This window comes from Cydia splendana, chromosome 13 (assembly GCF_910591565.1).
Source record: "Cydia splendana chromosome 13, ilCydSple1.2, whole genome shotgun sequence".
NCBI classification, from domain to species: Eukaryota; Metazoa; Arthropoda; class Insecta; order Lepidoptera; family Tortricidae; genus Cydia; species Cydia splendana.
In genome coordinates this window covers 46,004-68,601 of record NC_085972.1, presented here as the reverse complement: position 1 = coordinate 68,601, position 22,598 = coordinate 46,004, and the positions used below count along the sequence as shown (strand labels likewise).

The window sequence follows — 22,598 nt, the reverse complement described above, 5'->3', positions numbered from 1 at the left end:
TAAATAGGTAGCTTGTGTAGTAAATAATAGTATTTTATGCAACCGTTATATAAGAAGGGTCAAAAAAGGCGAGTGGCGTGGGTTACAGTTACGTGAGCCGGAGCCGCAGGCGAACATTGTAAAGGAATACGCCACGAACATTTTTTTACCTACTTATACAACATTGCATACAATACTTTTCCTACGAGTCAACAAAAATAATACTTTAAACTAGTAGTATCATATAGGTAAACAGAGCAAAAGTATATGTTGTGTAACAAAACGACGGTTGGACGACAACTGATATTATTTTATATTGCTGCTACCCACAACATCTTCCCCTTTTAAAGATTACAAATTAATATTGTACGTATCTACCCAACACCAGATTACATAAGTACCCCAATCAATAGGGTTTTTTTTTAATATACTTAATAACCTAAATTAAAATATATATTTAAATGTATGTATGGAGTAATGCGGGACAAAGGGTGATTAGATAATAGATACTCGGCTATTTGTCCACCTCGTTTTCTGATTGTTGTCATGGGGGAATGTGACTCGACAACACTTTCCTCAGACGACTCTGCAGATGAAACGTGGTCCATGTCAGGTGACAATTCCTGTTCCGCGTCACCCTCATCTAGGGTTGCCAACCGTACTATATTATATAGTATTGTACTATATTTTGGCTCTCTGTACTATATACTTTTGGAAAAATACTATATAATATATAGTACGCTAAAATACTATATTTCCGATTAAACGTATATTACACTCATGTTTAGTATTTTATCTAAAAGCACTATATTTTTTTGAAACGTACTATATTTTTGATGCCTTATTCTGGAAAATACTATATTCCACCAAAAAAAAGTTGGCAACCCTACCCTCATCGTCACACTTAACATTGGCTTGGTCACTACCAAACATGTGATAAGCAAATGTAAACGTAAATGTGTCCCAGTGCTGAAAACTGTATAAATGCCTCTATAGAGAGACGACAAACGGGCTAGTCCAGTGTTAATTGAAGATAATATAATTATAAATAGTATAACATAAACAATTTAAAAACAACATAAGATATTGGATACATAACACTCCCTATGCACAGTACATATGTACTGTGCTGGTCATTTTATTTAAATACTTAATTTGTATATACAAATTAAGTATTTAAATAAAATGACCAGCAATTAGCTGAACAACTGTGCGACGTGGACCAGGTAGCTGGTAACCATTAGTAGTGTTACAATACTATTCTATGTAGGTAGTCAAAACTTTTTTACTCTGCCCTAACGCACAGTCCGCATTATAAGAGTTCTGAAACTATCTACGAGTATACTATATAGCTGCCTAAGAAACAAAGAATATAATACTCACTAGGAGAAGAACCGTAACTCCATACAAAAAAAATGTCCCCAACCGTTTATACGTTTATACCACTGAAATATGAAACCTATGGAAGTGAAACGTCAACGAATAATGCGTGCCACTGTGACGTCATGTTGGGACTAAACATGGCGATTTTAGTGCTGCCCAGAAGTTTTTTACTGTTACTAGGTTTTATCGATACATCGAAAACTTTTTAACGTTCTCGGCTTATTTTATTTAAAATACTAAGTATGTATTATTTGTGGAGTTTATGTTTTAATAGGAAGTAAGTAAATAAAAAAAAATCTTTATTAGTATATTGTTATGTGAAAAGATACTTTGATTGAGTAAGATGTGTGGAGTCTAGGACAATTTCGTGCTTCAAATTTGACAGGTAAACGAGATGACGCTCTACATATTGCTACTACTCAATACATATTGCGATTTTTCCGGTAACTCTGATTTTCAAAAGTTGACGTTTGACAACTTAGTGACCGCGTATAGCGCCATCTGTTTTGGATGTCAGAATAAGTGTACGTGTTTTTCTTGGACTTTACCTCTCTATTACAATCAATTTTGTTGTGTTGCTAACCCTAAAGTCTGCAACACACTACCGCACTGCACCTCGACCTTGGTGCGTCGTATCTATAAGTGAGAGCGATACAAAATTCAAGCTTATTAAGCGACGGGTGAAAAAAAAACAACTGACTTCCGCTCTTCAACTTCTTCAACATTTATTCAGCAAATAGGCCACAAGGGCATTTTTATACGTCAACATTGAATTTACATACAAGCAAAAATAATAACAGTACATTAACCATTTTATAAAATACAACTATATGTACATATATGGTCTCTTAATGTCGAATTATATAAAAAAAACTATAATAATAATATAAAAAAGCCCGCAGGGCAGCTAGTGGAGTAACGACCCCACGGACCCGAGTCACCCGAGTGCTCCCGAGAGTCGGTCAGGATCTCCATCTCCAGCCACTCTTTCTTTTTATGTTCATTTCTTGGTACCTATAAAAAATGATTTAATTATTAAATTAAGATAATTTTGTTGGTTTGAAGCGGGGTAGCATGATAAAATAAGAAAATATAAATAGGCAATCATAATATCTCGATATCAAAGTCGATAAATAAAGTACAACCCTAGCTGAAATGTTTACATTATTTAAGCGTAAAAATATAGTTAAATAAATCCAATCACTTCATGATCTATAACTGCACAGAAGAACCTTGCTATTTATAATGTGAAACATCCTTAAATTTCCCAGGAACATTAACAATAACCAATATTTTTCATGTAAATTATAGCGTACCTGTGTAAGGTTAAAGATGGCTGATTTGGTGGTTTTCTTATGCCGCAACCTAATACACTACACACTGGCATATTCGCGACGTAATTATTCACATTTGGCTTCAATTATTTTCAATCACAAGAAAAAATTTGTAAGATAATTAATAATTTTAATTTTCACCACAACTTTTTGACAGGACAAGTACCGGCTGAACTGACAGACAATGACATTTGGGGGACTAAACATGGCGGATTTTCGGCTGCATTAGGTATTTACGTATTTTCATTGAACACTTTATGTACGTACTGACATACTGTCATCTTTTTTTGCTATGGGTTACAGTGCTGAGTAAAAACGAGATAGATATATATTTATTTTATGTGTGTGCCAGTAGTAGGGATTCGTGCATTCTGGCTCAAACTTGGGGTCTGCTGAGCTTTTTTTTTTTTAGCTCAACTTAGTCTCGATGAACCTAACGTAGGGTAACTTAGCCTCCCTCGGTCAACCTAACGTAGCTAACTTATCCTTGATTAACCTAACGTGACAGTCATCAACGTAACCTAACCTAACCTATTATTATGTGAGTGATGTTGATTCTTGAGGGATACAGCCTAACCGAACCTAACTGATTATCCTGATATCTTTAAGGAACTAACCTAACCTAACCTAGCCTATTATTATGTGAGTGATGTTGATTTTTGAGGGATACAACCTAACCTAACCTAGCCTATTATTATGTGAGTGATGTTGATTTTTGAGGGATACAAGCTAACCTAACCTAACCTATTATTATGTGACTGATGTTGATTCTTGAGGGATACAACCTAACCGAACCTAAAATTCTCTCATTAAATCATCTATAATGAGTAGTTGAGGATGTTTCCCATCAAACATGCTTAAATCGGGAATACCTTGATTATAGTCCACGTTCTTTAAATTATATAATGGCTGCATTTCATCATAGCGCCATACGATTTTTTTTGAACGGTTGATTACAAACCGCATTAACATTATTCAAGAAATTTGTAACAAAATGAGATTTACCACAGCTACTTGGACCAGCAACAATAGCTGTGAATGGATGAATAAAATGAATCATTATTTTTATTACCATCAAGTAACACGTCTTCTAATCGAGGAAGATAGTGGAAAAATAAATATATTTAAATCAAAACAACAGAGTTATACAAATAAAATATATTTCTTATTATTATTACATAAAACTATTATTCTATTTACAAAATATACCATGAAAACATTGGTACTTATAAAATAATCTAGCATTTAGCACATATTTACATAAAACCCTGCATAGTTAAAATTAGTTTATTTATATTAATGAACTGTGCAGGAAAAAACACATTATTATTGTATACATAGTTAACAAATATTAGCTACTAATATTTGTTAACTATGTATACAATAATAATACATGATTTTATTTTATTTATGATACAATTATTATTATACTATTTTCTTAAGCTATAATGACCCCATGCCAAAGTGTCAGTGGAATTCGGTATAATGTAACGTTTACTATCATCATGCGAGAGACTGATCTTATTGATATTCTGTGTAAAAATTACATGTTTAATTGATCTAAATCTATACATTTTTGAATATTTTTTCACCCCGTCAAAAAGACAAGTTTTATAATCGTCTATTTTCATTTTGTTTGTTACAGCTTTGTTCACACCCTTTGCCTTTGCTTTAAATTTATCTTTATCTTTTGCAGCATCAACACTTATAGCATACATTTTTCATCTTAATCCTACAAATTCCTTCACAATTTTTCCTTTCATTTCATCTTTGAAAAATCCGAGTTTCTTTTTGTTTAACTGTGGGAAACCGAACACATTACCATCTTCATACTCTAAGGTATCAAAAAATTGAGGTAAATCTGGTTTTATGTCTAAATAGAAATCATCTGTAAAGTATTGATAGACCAAACTGTCTGTGTCTGTATATAGTAATTTAACATTATTTTCAAATTTACTTTTCATATATGTTTATTTATAAGATAGATACAAACATTAAAAATAAAATAAACTAACTTATCTATAAAATAAAACTAAATTAAAACTAAAAACGAATACTAAATAAAATAAAATAAAATAAAATTAAAATACGTCTAAGAAATTGGGCCCCATTGGCATGGTGCCGAGGACTCTGGCAGCATTTCCCCGCTGTATTGCGAAGCTAATACGTTGAGCGAGAAAGCTGCCAGCTCTTCGGTCACCAGTGAAATCGATAAGCCTTTTTGAAAGGTCTTTAAAAAGTTGTAGGGCATTAGGACCCCACGGGCCAAGGGTCTCAACCCCAAATGGCATAAAAATATACTCGGGGCCGAGACCCCTGTACTTATGGAATTTGAGCTTTTCGGCCGCTTTAGCCGCCGCACCTGCTTGGTGACTGGTTCCCGTGAGGTGGGAAGGGGCCGGAGTGTCAACGCAGGTAGCGTCCCACACTAGCACCCTTCCCAAACTCCAAGGAACCAGGGACATACCGTCCGGTCTCTTGCCGTCGTCTCTAGCCATGCCAGTTGGCTCCAGTAGAGCTGGCACGTTGACGGATGCAAGAGACCGCCGGATTATATCGTTCAGTGCGGCGTGTCTTGAAAAGCGGCCAGCACTTTTTTGACAGGATAGCCCGTGGTGTCCTAATTCATCGACTTCACTGCCGCAGGGGCACCTGCGTGGAGCACAGACACGGACTCCAAGCCGAAGACAGGTCGCGATGCGGAGAGTGTCCGGCGTGAGGAAGGTTCCAGTGTTCGGTGAAGGATAAGCCCGGAGCCAATCACCGGACTCCCTCGACGCCGAAGCCAGTAGTCTGGCCCGTTCGCGGCCTGTACTACGGCTTAGGAGGGAATTCATTGCAATTTGGCACATGATGTCATCCCAGCTCCTTTGACAATTTGGATGAGTTGGGAAATTCTTGTTCGGGCAAGCACTTGACCAAGCTTTCTTAGCTTCGTCCAAGCCCGCAGTCTCATAGTTTGAGGGAAGTCCCCGTAGGATTTTACCTATGAGATTTGCGGAGCTGTGGACTGAAGACAAAAAAGCTGGCAAGGATACACTAGAGATTTTTCTGATCCCTAGCCCACCATGACGGATGGGTAGGGATGCTTGGGTCCAGGAATCGTCGCTGAGCTGAATGTTGAGAATGGATTCCAAACTTGACTTAATAAGGTCATCTAAAGGTAAAATAATATTTTCGAATTTCCAAATAGGGCTGCAGCGAATGGCGTATGTCAATTTAGGGACAAAAAGGCAGAATTTAAGAATTGTAATTGCGTAGTGAGGACTTATTTCAAGAAGGCGGGTTGAAAAGATTTTGAATATGGAAATTGAATTTTGTATATAGTTTGGAAAAGACTCTTCGAAAATAGGAGACCCTAGGAGGCAAAGTGACTCGTTGTTAACTGTTTTTATGTTTGGAGTTAGGGTGTTGAAGTTTTGTTCAATATTGTTGTGATTAGGGATGGAATTTGGAATGTACAGTTCGCATTTGCTAAAATTTATTTCAAGGCCGATGTTCCTAAATTCGGTCTTGATTGTGGACAAGTTATATAGTTGTAGTGAAAGTCATACATCAATGTTTTAGATATGTCTAAAATACAAAAGTCTAAATAAATTGGTTTATTATAACGTAACCTAGTTTTATGTAATTGAACAGCAATTAAATTTTCAGAAAAAATACACACGCTGTGTAATTCAGGTCTTGCTATTAACGATTGGGCGCCTTGCACTTTACCTTTATTCTCCCAGTGTGTAATCAATTTAACATCAACCCTTTTCTCAATATTCTCCATCGTTTTACCAAACACAGCATTATTCATCAGCTTATAGAAATCCTTCTCAAAATCCGATTTTGCTCGTGTACGATGGAGAGTATTTAGATCAATATATTTTTTTAATAAGGGCTTTGTTTGAATTTTAAAACTCTATGTATTTTCGTTAGTTTTAAACCTAAATTTATACACTGTTTGAGATTTCTGTAATGAATAATGTACTTATTTTTTTATTTAAATTTGGGACTAACTTTCGTTCTTTACAATTACCGATGATAACATTTTCTGGACACAACGGAAAATCAGAGTGAGAGTCATGTAAGTTATCCGGATAGTCAAGGTCAACTTCAAGTATGTAACCGTAATCACTTGTATCTGATATGTTAAAGTCAATATTTTCGTTTATCCACTCAAACTCCCCAATAGGTAAATATTGAGACATAGCCCATCCGTATAAATTATTCGCATCAAAATATGCAATGTAAGATTTAGGCTCATTTGGTTGAAATTCTTCTTTTAAGTACTCGTTGTTGGCTTTGGCATACCGATTACTACACTGCGATACTCCTCCTCTCATACCTGATTTAATAAAAGCTACTTTTTCAAAGTCAGTTAGTAATTCCAGTTCAATATTAGTATACTTAAGCATTGCATCCCAACTTAGACCAGGTACTGTATAATAATGTGATGGATCGAGGCCATATATTTCTAAACAAAGTTTTCGAAAATTTTCAAAAATATCTGTCAGTAACATTACATCCGTTTTCAGATATAAGTTAGAATAATCCGGCATTGTATTGCATTTAAAGTGACTCCAAACATCTTGAGCATGAGCATCGTCTAAATCAGAAATGGGACTATCACATAAAGAATTGTAAAATTCTGATTTAGTTGGGAGCGATGTTGCATTTAATGAGTCCTAGGATTTGATCATTTCATATGGAAAAACCCCTTTCCTAATTAGCCTTTTAAAGTCATCTTGGTTGGGGAATTGCTTCTGTAACTCTTTGAATTGGTTTAGTTCAAGATTTTGAGATAGTTTCTCCAAGCTTTCAGACATAAATTTGAAGGAATCTATAAAGCGTAAACTAATTTCTTGTCCATTTATACGTAGTTTTTTCGAAAACGATATATATTTTTCTTTATTTTGAGGAATAATTGAAATCTCTCCTTCATCATCTCCTTTATCAAAATTTAGTGCGTGTACAATAAAATGAGCATCATAGTTGCTTAAATTATGTAAGAATATAGGTACAAATCGAGGGGTTTTATATTTGGAACTGCAAAAAGAATGCGCCATACCTTCAAATTGACCCGTACTCCATTCATAATGTTCAACACCGTCAGATAATAACGCATTATTACAAATGAAACAATGTGTTGTCCTACTAATTGTTTTTCTAAAGCACGTAATTATTGATACCTTATTAGCTAAATATGAATACTTTCGAGTTTGTGTGTATATAACATCTCATAAAAGCTTAATGCATATCATTTATACTTGAACCATCACAGTTCACTCAATGGTTATACAAGTTACGTTTCGATCATGGATGAAATATCTGAAGAGGACGTGAAAAGTACATTTTTCGACGATGAAGACAGTACGGATCGCAAGATGGTTAATATGTGCCTTGAAGTGGAAGAGTGGGTCATTACTGTTAAAGAGACAAGGTGACACTATACGCAAAGTGCTGGCCAAATTATCAAGATAAAAATTAAAAAACCCACTCATACCTAAATAAAACTGGTGGAAAAGTAAAGCAGAAACACTTTTTGGCTGGAAACCGAACATTGCAAGTTTTGGTAAGCAATCTACACTTCTTATTACACCAAAACTAAAATGGAAACATACGTTTGAGATTTAAAAACACACGCACACATACATAACTTTAAAATAACTGCTATTTGCATAAGATAAATATTAAAATAAAGAGGTAATTCGTCAGCTGTTTCGAGCACACGCCGACATTGACAAGTGACACTGGTATTCTGACGTTAGTGACGTTTGGACGACAGTGACAGCTGCCTAAGTTTCGTTCAGAAACGCCAAGGAAAAAACGCGTTTAAACGGAATAACGACCTGAAGATGTCATCAAATGTGAAATGTACGCTATGCAAATCTTGTCAGGAAGAAATACGAGAAAAACATTTTTTAGTATGTTCAAAATGTTTATCTACACTGCACATTACATGCACGACGGTATCCAACCAGCGGTATGACTTAATGACACCTGCAAACCGGAAGTCATGGACATGCAAGAAATGTTTGAAAATAACATTAAAAAACAAAGATGCAGCTTCAAATAGCATACCTAGCACATCATCATCAAACAACTCACCTAGAGAGCTACTGAATTGTAAAGATAATTCAAATAAAAAACCAGTCACTAACGTTAAAACTAGAAGAGCCCATAACAATGATAAGCAGCCGGTGGCAAAGGCTTTGTCAGATATAGAATCGGAGATAGATGTAGATGAAGATACGCGTTCCGTTTCGGACCAGGATAGCCCTCAAAGCTTACCGAATATCTCTGTTTCTGGTAATTTACAAGTACAAGAATTAAAGTCTGAAATTGACAGTCTATCGATACAACTAGCAAGCGCTCACGAGGAAATATCTCGTCTTAACACGGACATAATGAGTTTACAAAAAAAGAACGAGGAGCAGCAAAAGAAAATTAACGTTTACAAAGCACTTCTTACTGAGACCTCACCTTCGCTATTAACGAGTCCATTGAAAAAACGTAAACATCAAGCCATGGGTCCTAACCAAGAAATAAGTTCACCACTTTCCAAACTTAACACAATAACTGATTCTGTAAATGAAAATAAAAACAAATCCAAAGCTGGACCGCCTGAACCGTCTCAGATTCAGGAAATATTAATAGAATCTGTAAATAGAAATGCTAATATAGCGACTGAGACTTCTCAGAGTCCCTTATCACAGGGAAAAAATAAAATAGCAGTAACACACTCTGACCAAAACAAAAATGGTAAACCTTCAAAAACTGATTTCAAACGTAATAGACTAATAATACTCAGCAGTAATAATGAAAACAAAATAACAAATATTGTAAGAAATGAGCCCTCCTTAAAAAACTGGGAATGCTGTCATTTTATTACTCCTGGAGGTGGAATTAGCATTATGCTAGAAAATATTAGAACTAAAATATCTAATCTAACAAAGAGCGACTACTGTATGATCATGGTTGGAGAAGAGGACTTTCAAGGAATCACTAATAATGAAGAGATAATCCAACTCATTAATAACACTTTGAACTCTATTACGCACACAAATATGATAATGACTCTCCCAACCTACATTTGTGGCAAACCAATCTACAATACAAAGGTAGAAAACTTCAATGAGTTATTGCGCAACAATACCAATTTCCACGTACGGCACTATTCCTTTGACTCAAACTTAGACCTATCCCTAGACATGTTTTCAGTAAGAACTGGTAAACTTAACAACAGAGGCATGGAAAATATATTACGCCACATAGGGAATTTTGTAACTTCAAATTTAATACCAGATTTACAATGCATTGATATTCACTACCATGAGAAAAATAATCAGACTAAAATAACAAACTATTTCAAAACGGTGAAACCACAAACACAAAGTCGAAAACTTAAGCAGAAGAAAATAATCGACTACTTTGAAACGGAGGTACAACGACTCAACATTGAAACCTGTAACGACAATGAACAAGAAGAGGAAAAAGGGAATTCACAGTTTTTTCGTGGATCAGAAGACAAATCAACTGAATAACCTGACAATGTCGCAACAAAATCTAAAAGAATCTCCAGGAAACAGAACAGCGCAGCCAGAGTGTTCAATTTTGTTCCAAAATATGCAGAGTATTAAAAACAAATTACATGTAATTGAAAGCTTCTTAGATGAATGTGATTTTGACGTATTATGTATATCTGAAACGTGGGTGTCATCTTCGCAATCGAGCCTCTTACAGGTCTCAGGATACGAATTAGCAACTGCTTTCTACCGTAGTGAACACAATGGCGGAGGCGTGTGTATATTTGTTAAGAGTGGAATAGAATATGTAGTAAGAAATGATATTGTTAATGAATCTATTGAATGTGTTATGGAATGTTGTTGCATTGAAATACCGAAATTTAATGTTATAATAATATGTATCTATAGGCCGGATAAGCAAATTGAAGATTTTTATGTCAGTTTAGAAAACATATTAAGGGCAGTAGAACACAAAGAAAACAAAAAGCGCATTATAGTAGGGGGAGATTTTAACATAAACATGGCGGATCCAAATAGCAAGCATGCACGAAAACTGTTAGATTTAATGATATCACGAAATCTCACCCAGCTAGTAAAAGAACCCACACGAGTAACTTTAAGCTCAGCCACATGTATTGATTTAGTATTCAGCAATCAAACTAATTTTGAGCTTACCGTTGCAGAGAACGGTATTTCGGATCATAGAAGTATTATTTTTAAATTTAAAATCCAAACCAAGTCAATAGGGTCCAATTGTAAATATTGTATACATACAAGAATACATAGTCAAAATAATGAATCTGCTTTTAAGCAAGTACTGAGTAGTGTACATTGGGGTGACATGATGCTGTTTTCAAACTTGGAAGACAACTATATAGCATTTCATAATGTAATATGTGACATTTTGGATAAGACTATTCCAGTTAAGCGTGTAAAAATAGGAAATACAAATAAAAAAAAATGGCTAACGGTAGGTCTGAAAAAGTCTTGTCAACATAAAAGGCTACTAAAAGCACATATTCACAGCATTAAAAAGAACCCTATTCTTGCATCACATTATAGGCAATATTGCAGGATATTAAAAAAGAGTGTAGACATGTCAAAACGATTAAATTATATCGAAGAAATGCAAAAAGCTGATAATAAAGCTAAAACTATGTGGAGAATAATTAATGAAGTAAAGGGTAAATCGAGGGAGAGAAAAAGATGCAATCTCAAAATAAGGACCGAGTCGGAAAACATCATCACAGAGACGCCAAAAATGGTAGCAAACACTTTCAACAATTTTTTCTCTGGTGTGTATATGATGTCGAAAAGCGTTGGCAACTCTGAATCTTCACAAGCCGCGTTAGCGCCCATACCTTGTGGCCGACAAGTCCAAAACAAACCAATGACGTCTATGTATCTGACCCCAGTAACTGAACAGGAGATATATAAAACTATTCGAAGCCTTAAAAATAAAAGAAGTTGTGGTGCTGATGAAATACCTCCGACATTATTGAAAACCTGTGCACGGGAACTAGCACCACCTCTCACTTTCTTGATTAACCAATCATTCATTGAAGGTTATTTTCCTAATAAATTGAAAATCTCAGTAGTAAAACCTTTGTACAAAAAGGGGGATGTTACAGATCCCAATAATTATCGGCCAATTGCTCTGCTACCGACGTTTTCAAAGGTTTTCGAGAAAGTAATGTTTGAGCGTGTATACAAATTCTTAGAAAAAAATGACCTGCTAAGTAATAATCAATATGGCTTTAGAAAGAACAAGTCTACCGAACTTGCCCTTTATAATTATGTGCAACAAGTCCTAAGTATAATAGATGGGAAAAGTAACGCTGTGGGACTGCTACTGGATCTTAGCAAGGCCTATGACAGAGTATCTCACCAAATTCTGTTGATGAAGCTACACGGAATAGGAATCAGAGGCGTAGTGCACGACTGGTTTAAGTCCTATCTAAATCAGCGAACTCAATACGTGCAAGTAGAACACCATAATCATTCCACTAAGGAAATAACAAAAGTACTATCGGACTGTATACAATTGCAGGGATCTATACCCCAGGGCAGCGTCCTTGGATGTATTTTATTCCTTATATATGTAAATGATTTACCCAACATTATAAATACTACGAGCATTCTATTCGCTGATGATGTGTCCCTTTTGTTTAAGTTTGATGCTAAAGATGACTATAACGCTCGACTAGAGGATACGTTTAATGAAATAAATAGTTGGATGTTAGACCATAACCTCATAATAAACACTAGCAAAACCAAATTAATTCAATTTCACCCTCGTCAGAGAACGCCTTTAAATATAGAGTTAGCCATGTACAATAAGAAAATAGAAGAAGTGGATAAATGTACGTTATTAGGATTAACTTTAGACAGTTGTCTTAACTGGAAAGATCACATTGCAATAATTAAAACTAAAATGGCAAAATTTCTTTTTGTATTAAATACTTCACGAAAAACAACAAGTTTAAAAGCAGCTATGTCAGCCTACTACGCCTACGCACATTCTTGTTTGCGCTACGGAATCATAATGTGGGGGAACAGCACTGATGCAAATGAACTGTTTCTTATGCAAAAAAAATGCATCCGTATACTGGCTAAAATTAGGTGCCCAGCCAGCTGTAGGCCGTATTTCAAAGAATATGAAATCCTAACATTATCTGGCATCTACATTCTAGAACTAGCAACTTTCGTGCGCAAAAATTCACACATATTCAGACGAATTCAAAGTCGCCGAAGAGAACTTAATGTGGTAATACAAGCATCTAGTACCCAATTGTTTCGAAGCAGCCCAAACTATGCTGCGGCTACTTTATATAATAGAATCCCTGCCAATATCAAGTCCGAGGAAAATATAATAATATTTATTAAGAAACTTAAAAAGTACCTTATAGAAAAATGTTTTTATACTGTCGATGAATTTGTAGCGGACAGTTGTAGTTTTTAGTTTTTAGTTTAAGTTGTAAATATGTATATTTTATGTGTACAATGTTAGAATAAGTAATAGTGTAGATATTACAACACCCGAATAGGGTAGCATGTAAGAACCTAATATAATATCTAATATCTTTTGTACCTACTACATGTATGCAATTATGAAAGAATAAAGAATAAAGATGTTGAATTTATAAAAGATATATCGCAACGATTCTGGACATTATGTGACTTTAAAGAAAACGATAATCAAATCGAAAATGCTGTCTCTGAAACTAGGTAAGCATTAGCAATCTTATACTTATCTTTACTAAGTTTTTGTGAAACGTTTATTTCGATTTTTTTTATTAATGTGTCGTTTTTTTTTATTAGTGTTATTCATCAATCTGGAGGGGGGATAAAAAGGAAAGCGGCGGACATTGCGGAAGCAGGACCTTCTAGTGCAGTTCACGTTTGGAGAATGATGAAGAAAAGAAATTATGCGAGACGTGTAATATTTGGGTAAGACTGCGATATTTTTCAAATCATTTGAAAAGTTGACTTTAACATATCAGATACAAGTGATTACGGTTACATACTTGAAGTTGACCTTGACTATCCGGATAACTTACATGACTCTCACTCTGATTTTCCGTTGTGATCAGAAAATGTTATCATCGGTAATTGTAAAGAACGAAAGTTAGTCCCAAATTCAAATAAAAAAATAAGTACATTATTCATTACAGAAATCTCAAACAGTGTATAAATTTAGGTTTAAAACTAACGAAAATACATAGAGTTTTAAAATTGAAACAAAGCCCTTATTAAAAAAATATATTGATCTAAATACTCTCCATCGTACACGAGCAAAATCGGATTTTGAGAAGGATTTCTATAAGCTGATGAATAATGCTGTGTTTGGTAAAACGATGGAGGATATTGAGAAAAGGGTTGATGTTAAATTGATTACACACTGGGAGAATAAAGGTAAAGTGCAAGGCGCCCAATCGTTAATAGCAAGACCTGAATTACACAGCGTGTGTATTTTTTCTGAAAATTTAATTGCTGTTCAATTACATAAAACTAGGTTACGTTATAATAAACCAATTTATTTAGGCTTTTGTATTTTAGACATATCTAAAACATTGATGTATCACTTTCACTACAATTTTATGAAAAGTAAATTTGAAAATAATGTTTAATTACTATATACAGACACAGACAGTTTGGTATATCAATACTTTACAGATGATTTCTATTTAGACATAAAACCAGATTTACCTCAATTTTTGGATACCTCAGAGTATGAAGATGGTAATGTGTTCGGTTTCCCACAGTTAAACAAAAAGAAACTCGGATTTTTCAAATATGAAATGAAAGGAAAAATTGTGAAGGAGTTTGTAGGATTAAGATCAAAAATGTATGCTATAAGTGTTGATGCTGCAAAAGATAAAGATAAATTTAAAGCAAAGGCAAAGGGTGTGAACAAAGCTGTAACAAAAATAATGAAAATGGACGATTATAAAACTTGTCTTTTTGACGGGGTGAAAAAATATTCAAAAATGTATAGATTTAGATCAATTAAACATGTAATTTTTACACAGAATATCAATAAGATCAGTCTCTCGCATGATGATAGTAAACGTTACATTATACCGAATTCCACTGACACTTTGGCATGGGGTCATTATAGCTTAAGAAAATAGTATAATAATAATTGTATCATAAATAAAATAAAATCATGTGTTTAGCTATTAATATTTGCTAACTATGTATACAATAATAAAGTGTTTTTTCCTGCACAGTTCATTAATATAAATAAACTAATTTTAACTATGCAGGGTTTTATGTAAATATGTGCTAAATGCTAGATTATTTTATAAGTACCAATGTTTTCATGGTATATTTTGTAAATATAATAATAGTTTTATGTAATAATAATAAGAAATATATTTTATTTGTATAACTCTGTTGTTTTGATTTAAATACATTTATTTTTCCACTATCTTCCTTGATTAGAAGACGTGTTACTTGATGGTAATAAAAATAATGATTCATTTTATTCATCCATTCACAGCTATTGTTGCTGATCCAAGTAGCTGTGGTAAATCTCATTTTGTTACAAATTTCTTGAATAATGTTAATGCGGTTTGTAATCAACCGTTCAAAAAAAATCGTATGGCGCTATGATGAAATGCAGCCATTATATAATTTAAAGAACGTGGACTATAATCAAGGTATTCCCGATTTAAGCATGTTTGATGGGAAACATCCTCAACTACTCATTATAGATGATTTAATGAGAGAATTTTAGGTTCGGTTAGGTTGTATCCCTCAAGAATCAACATCAGTCACATAATAATAGGTTAGGTTAGGTTAGCTTGTATCCCTCAAAAATCAACATCACTCACATAATAATAGGCTAGGTTAGGTTAGGTTGTATCCCTCCCGCTGGCGAGGTTGCGGAAGAGTACTTCGGCGTTCCTGGGACCTCGCCATATAGCAGCGAGGCGGCAACAGAGGGGTTTTAGTGGGTAAACCTGGGGTCTCATTAGCCCACAACAGGGAGTCCCACATAACCATCCCGGCCCGTCCCCGCGCCGGGTGGTATGCGTAAAGCATTTCCCCTCTTAAAAAAAAAAAAAAAAAAAAAAAGATTGTATCCCTCAAAAATCAACATCACTCACATAATAATAGGCTAGGCTAGGTTAGGTTAGGTTAGTTCCTTAAAGATATCAGGATAATCAGTTAGGTTCGGTTAGGCTGTATCCCTCAAGAATCAACATCACTCACATAATAATAGGTTAGGTTAGGTTAGGTTCATGAGAAAGTTAGACTATGTTACGTTGATGACTGTCACGTTAGGTTAATCAAGGATAAGTTAGCTACGTTAGGTTGACCGAGGCTAAGTTACCCTACGTTAGGTTCATCGAGACTAAGTTGAGCTAAAAAAAAAAAGCTCAGCAGACCCCAAGTTTGAGCCAGAACGTACGAATCCCTACTACTTGTGCCGTCAAAATGGGTGCTGTTTCTATAAGCAATTGTACGTATAGAACAATATGTCTTGTCCTTATTATATAGGTCTGTGGTTTATACTAGTTTGTGGTATTATTAATTGATTTAAATAAAAGGCATATTTATCTTTATAACATTGTATTATTTTATTTATTAAAAAAATGATTTACATATAGAAATATACACTGAAAATATAAAAAAATAGACATTAATAAAGCGCATTCACAAAGTTTCAGTATAATACAAATAACTTTAGGCTTGCCTACCTATTACTACACTTTACACACGGCATTTTACACAGATTTCCAACTTGTATTCATACATTTCTTCACGGTTAATTAATACGCTTTCCCGATGCGTTATGACGCGGTTCCTTCTGAACCCACTAAAGCTATGAATTTCACTCAAATATGTATCTTCAACAGCCGTTGCCCCGCATTTAGCACATTTTCTATGTGCATTGCTGTAATCCATGTAGGTACAGACTTACAGAGTCTTAAGTGGTAGTACCGCTACGTTGTATTTATTATTTAAAGATTTAATAAATAAAATTTTCGTTATGAACTTTAACCACAGCAGTTGGACAGAGTCATTGACAAATATATTTTTTTATTATGGTGGGTAGACGTACCTACCCTCCATATATTTTATGAACATTGATAAAGACAGTTGGAAGCAAATATTCATTATAAAACTTAATCGCGTGTAGTTACGTTTTAAGTGTTTTAAGTCCCGTTGTATGATTAATAATGTAAAAAATTCGTGAAAATTTAAATCTTAGTTGGGAGCAATGTTGCTGTAGAAAAATGTTTTTATTTTGATTACTGGCAACTTTTTCTAGGAGGCCAAAGCACACATAGAAGCTTCAGGCTCATACATGCGCAATTATTTGGGGACATAACTTTCTTAGGAAGTGAACAGGCCTGCCAAGAAAGCTCTAAAATATTGAACTGTCCGTCAGATCGCTAGGTTTGAATTCATTACAGCGTCTTCTCTTCTTCTTCGTCTTCTTCATTACTGAAGGTCGTGCCTGTCTTGAAATACCTTCACCGAGGCCTCGACGAGCTGCTTCCATTTCACCCTGTCTTCGGCTTGTCTAAGGGCAGTAGTGACAGTAAGTCCAGTAATGTTCCTTACTTGATCGGACCAACGGGTGGGTGACCGTCCTCTCGGCCTCTTGCCATCCACTTTTCCACAAACAACCAGTTTCTCCAGGTTATCTGGCTGCCTTCGAGCAATATGTCCAAAATAGCCCAGGACTCGTTGGTAACAGATTGTGGATAGTCTGGATTTGATCCTGAGTTGGTTGAGAATGGATTTGTTGGTTCCTTTTGCTGTCCACGGTATGCGCAACATTCTACATTACAGCGTACGTGTGCGAAAATCTTTAAAAATAATCTTTTCACCGATTAGTAATCCTAAAGTCGAGCGCTGATTAGACCGCGACCGGCCACCGGATATATATACCGCGGCGGCGCTTGCGCCCGCGCCGCGTGCTCGCAACCATGATCTCAATCGTCGTCTTCGGTCTGGTCAGCCTGTCATTGTCAGCCGGGCTGGGGGCAGGCAGCGAGAGCTGCTACTGGAACCGGCCGTGCCCCAACCTGCAGCACTCCACCAAAACTACGTACGAAACTGTCCGCGGAGATATAAGGGACTATCCTGACCCTGAATGTAAGTACACATCGAATTATAAGGCACTTTTTACAGAGTTATAGTCTGGCAAACCAATTTTGCCAGTAGTAAAAGACCGGCCAAGTGCGAGTCGGACTCGCACACGAAGGGTTCCGTACCATTGTCTATAAAAACGGTCACCCATCCAAGTACTGACCCCACCCGACGTTGCTTAACTTCGGTCAAAAATCACGTTTGTTGTATGGGAGCCCCACTTAAATCTTTATTTTATTCTGTTTTTAGTTTTTGTTGTTATAGCGGCAACAGAAATACATCATCTGTGAAAATTTGAACTGTCTAGCTGTCACGGTTCGTGAGATACAGCCTGGTGACAGACGGACGGACGGACGGACAGCGGAGTCTTAGTAATAGGGTAAAACGGCCCTTTGGGTACGGAACCCTAAAAATGTATGGCGCGAGGTTTCGATCTCCAGTACCTACACATTTACATTTCACGTCTTTTTCTATTGACATACCGGTTTGCCAGTCTATTGTGCCCCTCTTATATAGGTACCTATGGTGACCAGTGTCGAAGTCTCCCAATCGTAGTGCTATAATTCAATTATTTTATTACTGTCAAGTTATTTTAGTGACAAACTTTTAAAACGACATAGACATGATTGGACAGATATAGGTATAAAATAAAGAACCACCCTTTATTTTATAATCTGATTTTTGATTGCGCAGCATGTGAAGCCGTCAGCATCTGGACGCTGCACCGGCACGGCAACCGCAATCCGGGCTCGTCCTCCATCGACATGAAGCGGCTCATCGACGACGTCCAGGGGCAGATCATTCAGGCCTTCGAGGACGGCCTCAGCCAGCTCTGTGCGCAGGTATTAAGAGCACCTTGGAGCTTCTTAATATTCCTTTCCTTTCGGAAATAGTTCTACAACGGGTATTAATTAATCCAAAAGTGATGCTATGGTGTTTATTGTCTCAGGATATCGAAGCTTTCCGCAAGTGGACTTTTAACGATACGATCCTGGAGGCGCCTTCATACCTGACGGGCACTGGCTACGAGGAGCTGTTCGACATCGCCAAGCGGCTGCGGCAGCGCTACCCGCACCTGATGCAGGGCGCTCCCGAGGACTACTACCTCCGGCCGACCAACTCGCAACGCACCATCGCCAGCGTCATGGGCTTCGTGCACGGCTTCACCGACGAAACAAACCTTAACATCACGTTCGACGGGCCTTTTGAGAGGGATGACATGATTAGGGTTAGTTTGCCACAAACATCATTTACCTACAGGGCTGACTACGATGTTAGTTTGCATACCCATATTTTATAAATCTAACAAGACCTGTTTGTTTTAGCCTTATGAAAACTGCGAGAGGTATCAGCAAGATGTGAGAGGTGGCGCTTTACTTGAGGAGCAATTGGAAGAATACGAAAAAACTGACGAATACGTAGCCGTAAGTAAAGTTTTGTGCAGAACCAAAAAATCCTATAAACTCATTTCGTCATTAAAGATAAAATAAAAAATAAGACTTATACTATCTACCTATAGAAATAATCAGCACTATCAAATTTACTTTAACACCAAGTTTATCCAACAGGTCCAGAAAGCAGTTCAAGAGCGGCTGGGCATCACGTACCAGCTGAGCGCCTCGGACGTGTACACGCTGTACGAGATCTGCCGCTACCACCGCACGTGGACGCCGACCCTGCAGGACGCCTGGTGCGCCGCCTTCTCCGACCAGGACCTCGTGGTGCTGGAGTACCGCGACGACGTCAGACATTACTACAGGAACGGCTACGGCTCGTGGGTGAGTGCATGGCTGAACATCATCTGAAGCGCCGCACTTGGACGCCGACCCTCCAGCTCCAGGACGCCCTCCGTAGCGCACAACGCACAAAGGTTAAACTTATGCAATAAATTGTTTCCATTCATAAAAGATATTCAAGCTGGTGCAAGAGCTACTGAAAAGTTAAAAAAATACAGAAAGTTGACAAGCTATATCGCTTGATCTTATTGATGGTTCCTACTTTCACAAATAAATTCAAACCACTAAATATAACCGCCGACGAAAATAGCCATTGTATGCTAATATTGCTAATATTTGTCTCATATTTTGTCAGGTGAATCAGCGCCTGGCCGGGCCGCTGCTGAAGGACCTGCGCGAGCGCATGCAGGCGGCGGCGCAGGACGAGGGCCACAAGCTCGTGTCGTACTTCTCGCACAACGCCATGACGGAGATGGCGTTCGTGGCGCTCGGGCTGTTCCGCGACGCCGCGCCCGCCGCCGGCGCCGCCAGGGACCCCGCCCGCAAGTGGCGCACCAGCTTCATCGCCGCCTTCTCCACCAACATGATGGTCATTCTAAATAGGTAGGTAACTAACACTGCATGCCGTTTTATATTCCTACACGCGTACCAACTTTTTACAAATAGTGATTTTCAATGTTTAGCGAGCTGCGTTATTGCATGGACATACTTATGAATGGAATTCACGCATAAAGTGATTGTCAGAGCTTCATGTAATTTGTTAGGTAATCCTGACTTCAGTATTATTGTGCCAACATGTATGTAAAGTACCTATATTGTATGTATCAGAGATTAGGGACGAATATTCGCACAAGTTGATTTATGTCTACGATATTATAATAACCTTGATGTTATCAGATAAGAGTATTGTAATATACTCATTATTACCTATACAAATCGAATCTAAATGAAGGTGCCAAGTGGATTACCGCTATATCGAAGTGCTGAAGTGTTTGTACGAGAACGCCATTATGTCAGTCCGACTCTGGGACCAAAACTCGAAACTTATTCCGTTGCAGCGGGGAGTCAGGCAAGAAGATGTTATTTCTCCTAAACCGTTTACCACTGCATTGGAGGATGTTTTCAAGACTCTGAACTGGAGAAGGCTTGCTGGCATCAACATAAACGGCGAGTACATCACTTACCTTCGGTTTGCAGACGATATAGTAATCTTGGCTGAGACTACGGAGGATTTGAGTATGATGCTCGATGACCTCAGTAAAGCTTCCGAGCGAGTTGGTCTGAGGATGAACATGGACAAGACGAAGATCATGTCAAATGCCCGTGTAGAACCAACTCCTGTTACAATCGGAGACTTTACACTTGAAGTTGTTGACGATTATATATACCTAGGACAGACTGTCCAGTTAGGTAGGTCCAACTTCGAGAAAGAGGTTAATCGACGAATCCGACTCGGTTGGGCAGCGTTTGGGAAGCTACGGCACATCTTTTTGTCCAATATTCCGCAGTGTCTCAAGACGAAAGTCTTCGACCAGTGTGTGTTGCCAGTGATACATATGGAACTGAAACGTGGCCGCTTACTGTGTGCCTCATAAGAATGCTCAAAGTCACCCAAAGGGCAATGGAGAGGGCTATGCTTGGAGTCTCTCTGCGTGATCGCATCAGAAATGAGGCCATCCGCAGCAGAACCAAAGTAAACGATGTAGCCCTCCGAATCGCTAAACTTAAGTGGCAGTGGGCGGGGGAAAGGTTCTCGAGTGGCGACCACGTACCGGAAGGGGCAGCGTGGGTAGACCCCCCACAAGGTGGACTGACGACCTGGTTAAGGTCGCAGGAGTCCGCTGGATGCGGGTGGCGCAAGACCGGTCATTGTGGCACTCTTTGGGGGAGGCCTATGTCCAGCAGTGGACGTCCTCTGACTGATATGATGATGATGATGATGACCCTTCTTATTATATAATTAAATTTTTAGATGTACGGAATCCGGGACACAAACTCACCGAGTCCAGTTCTTCATCAACGAGAAGCCGACGGAGCTGTGCCCGCTGGCGGGGTGCTCCTGGCAGCAGTTCGAGGAGCTGGTGCAGGATTTCGACGACGACCTGGAGTTCTGCAACCCCGACTACCCGGAGCCCGAGACGCCGGTGGCGCCCGGCGCCGCCGCGCGGGGCCTCGTCGCGCCCGTCCTGCTCGCCCTGCAAGCGGCACTTGTGATCTCTATGTCTAATGTTTTATGATTACCTTCTATGTTTGTGATATATATGTAGGATACGATTATATTTAAGAAGTAGATTTAAGAAAAAAGTAAAAACTTTACACTTTGTGAAAAGCCTTTTTTATAGGTTCAGTAAACGTGAATTTAAAACACAATGGCCTTTGATCCAATATTAACGTATTAATCATTTAAGGTGGATGTCTAGGGATGGGATGCCGATTATCAGCCAAAAGATGGCGTCAGTGTGCACGAATTGTGGATTTTCACCGTTTCTCCCAAAATATAAACAGTTTCATAAGATGTGTTGATATTGGCGAAAACAATAAAAAATATTACGTCCAAATCGAAACATGTTATACTCAACAGTGTCTAATCTAAATAATCAGAGAATAAAACTGCAAAATATTGCAATATCTTGCATTCACGCACACTCACATACCTAAAGCCTAAAGTCAGTGTCTAATGTCAGTAGATTTGTAATGTTACAGTAAAGTAACCTAGAGGGCGCAGTGCAGCGCATGAATATTTTTAGGAAGAACAATTTAGAATTTAAATTCTTATTTGAGACATTGACAAGTAACTTAGAACCAACTGATACGTATTTTCAGACGTTGATTGTCATGTGCTTGTGGCACCCACAACATCTGTTTTGAATAAATTTTAGCTAGAGTTTCAATGAATCTGGGTTCAAATCCCGACAGTGCTTAATTATTTTTTTTTATTATTTTATAAAAAGTTTTATAGATTATATGTTTTTATTCTTATTATCAATTGAAAATGACGCAAATTTGTTTACCTAAAATTACAAAAACGCTTTTAATGTTAG

At 37.3% G+C, this 22,598-nt stretch overlaps 1 protein-coding gene across 1 annotated transcript; it reads left to right on the top strand.

The window, feature by feature from the left end:
* The first annotated feature begins 17,658 nt into the window (after window positions 1–17,658).
* LOC134795997 (multiple inositol polyphosphate phosphatase 1-like) lies at window positions 17,659–21,801 on the top strand. Its single transcript, XM_063767898.1, has 7 exons — window positions 17,659–17,827; window positions 18,515–18,663; window positions 18,771–19,049; window positions 19,147–19,245; window positions 19,390–19,599; window positions 19,913–20,160; window positions 21,530–21,801. The coding sequence occupies exons 1-7, from the start codon at window positions 17,659–17,661 to the stop codon at window positions 21,792–21,794; spliced, it is 1,419 nt and encodes a 472-aa protein (XP_063623968.1). The 3' UTR covers window positions 21,795–21,801.
* Window positions 21,802–22,598: the final 797 nt, after the last annotated feature.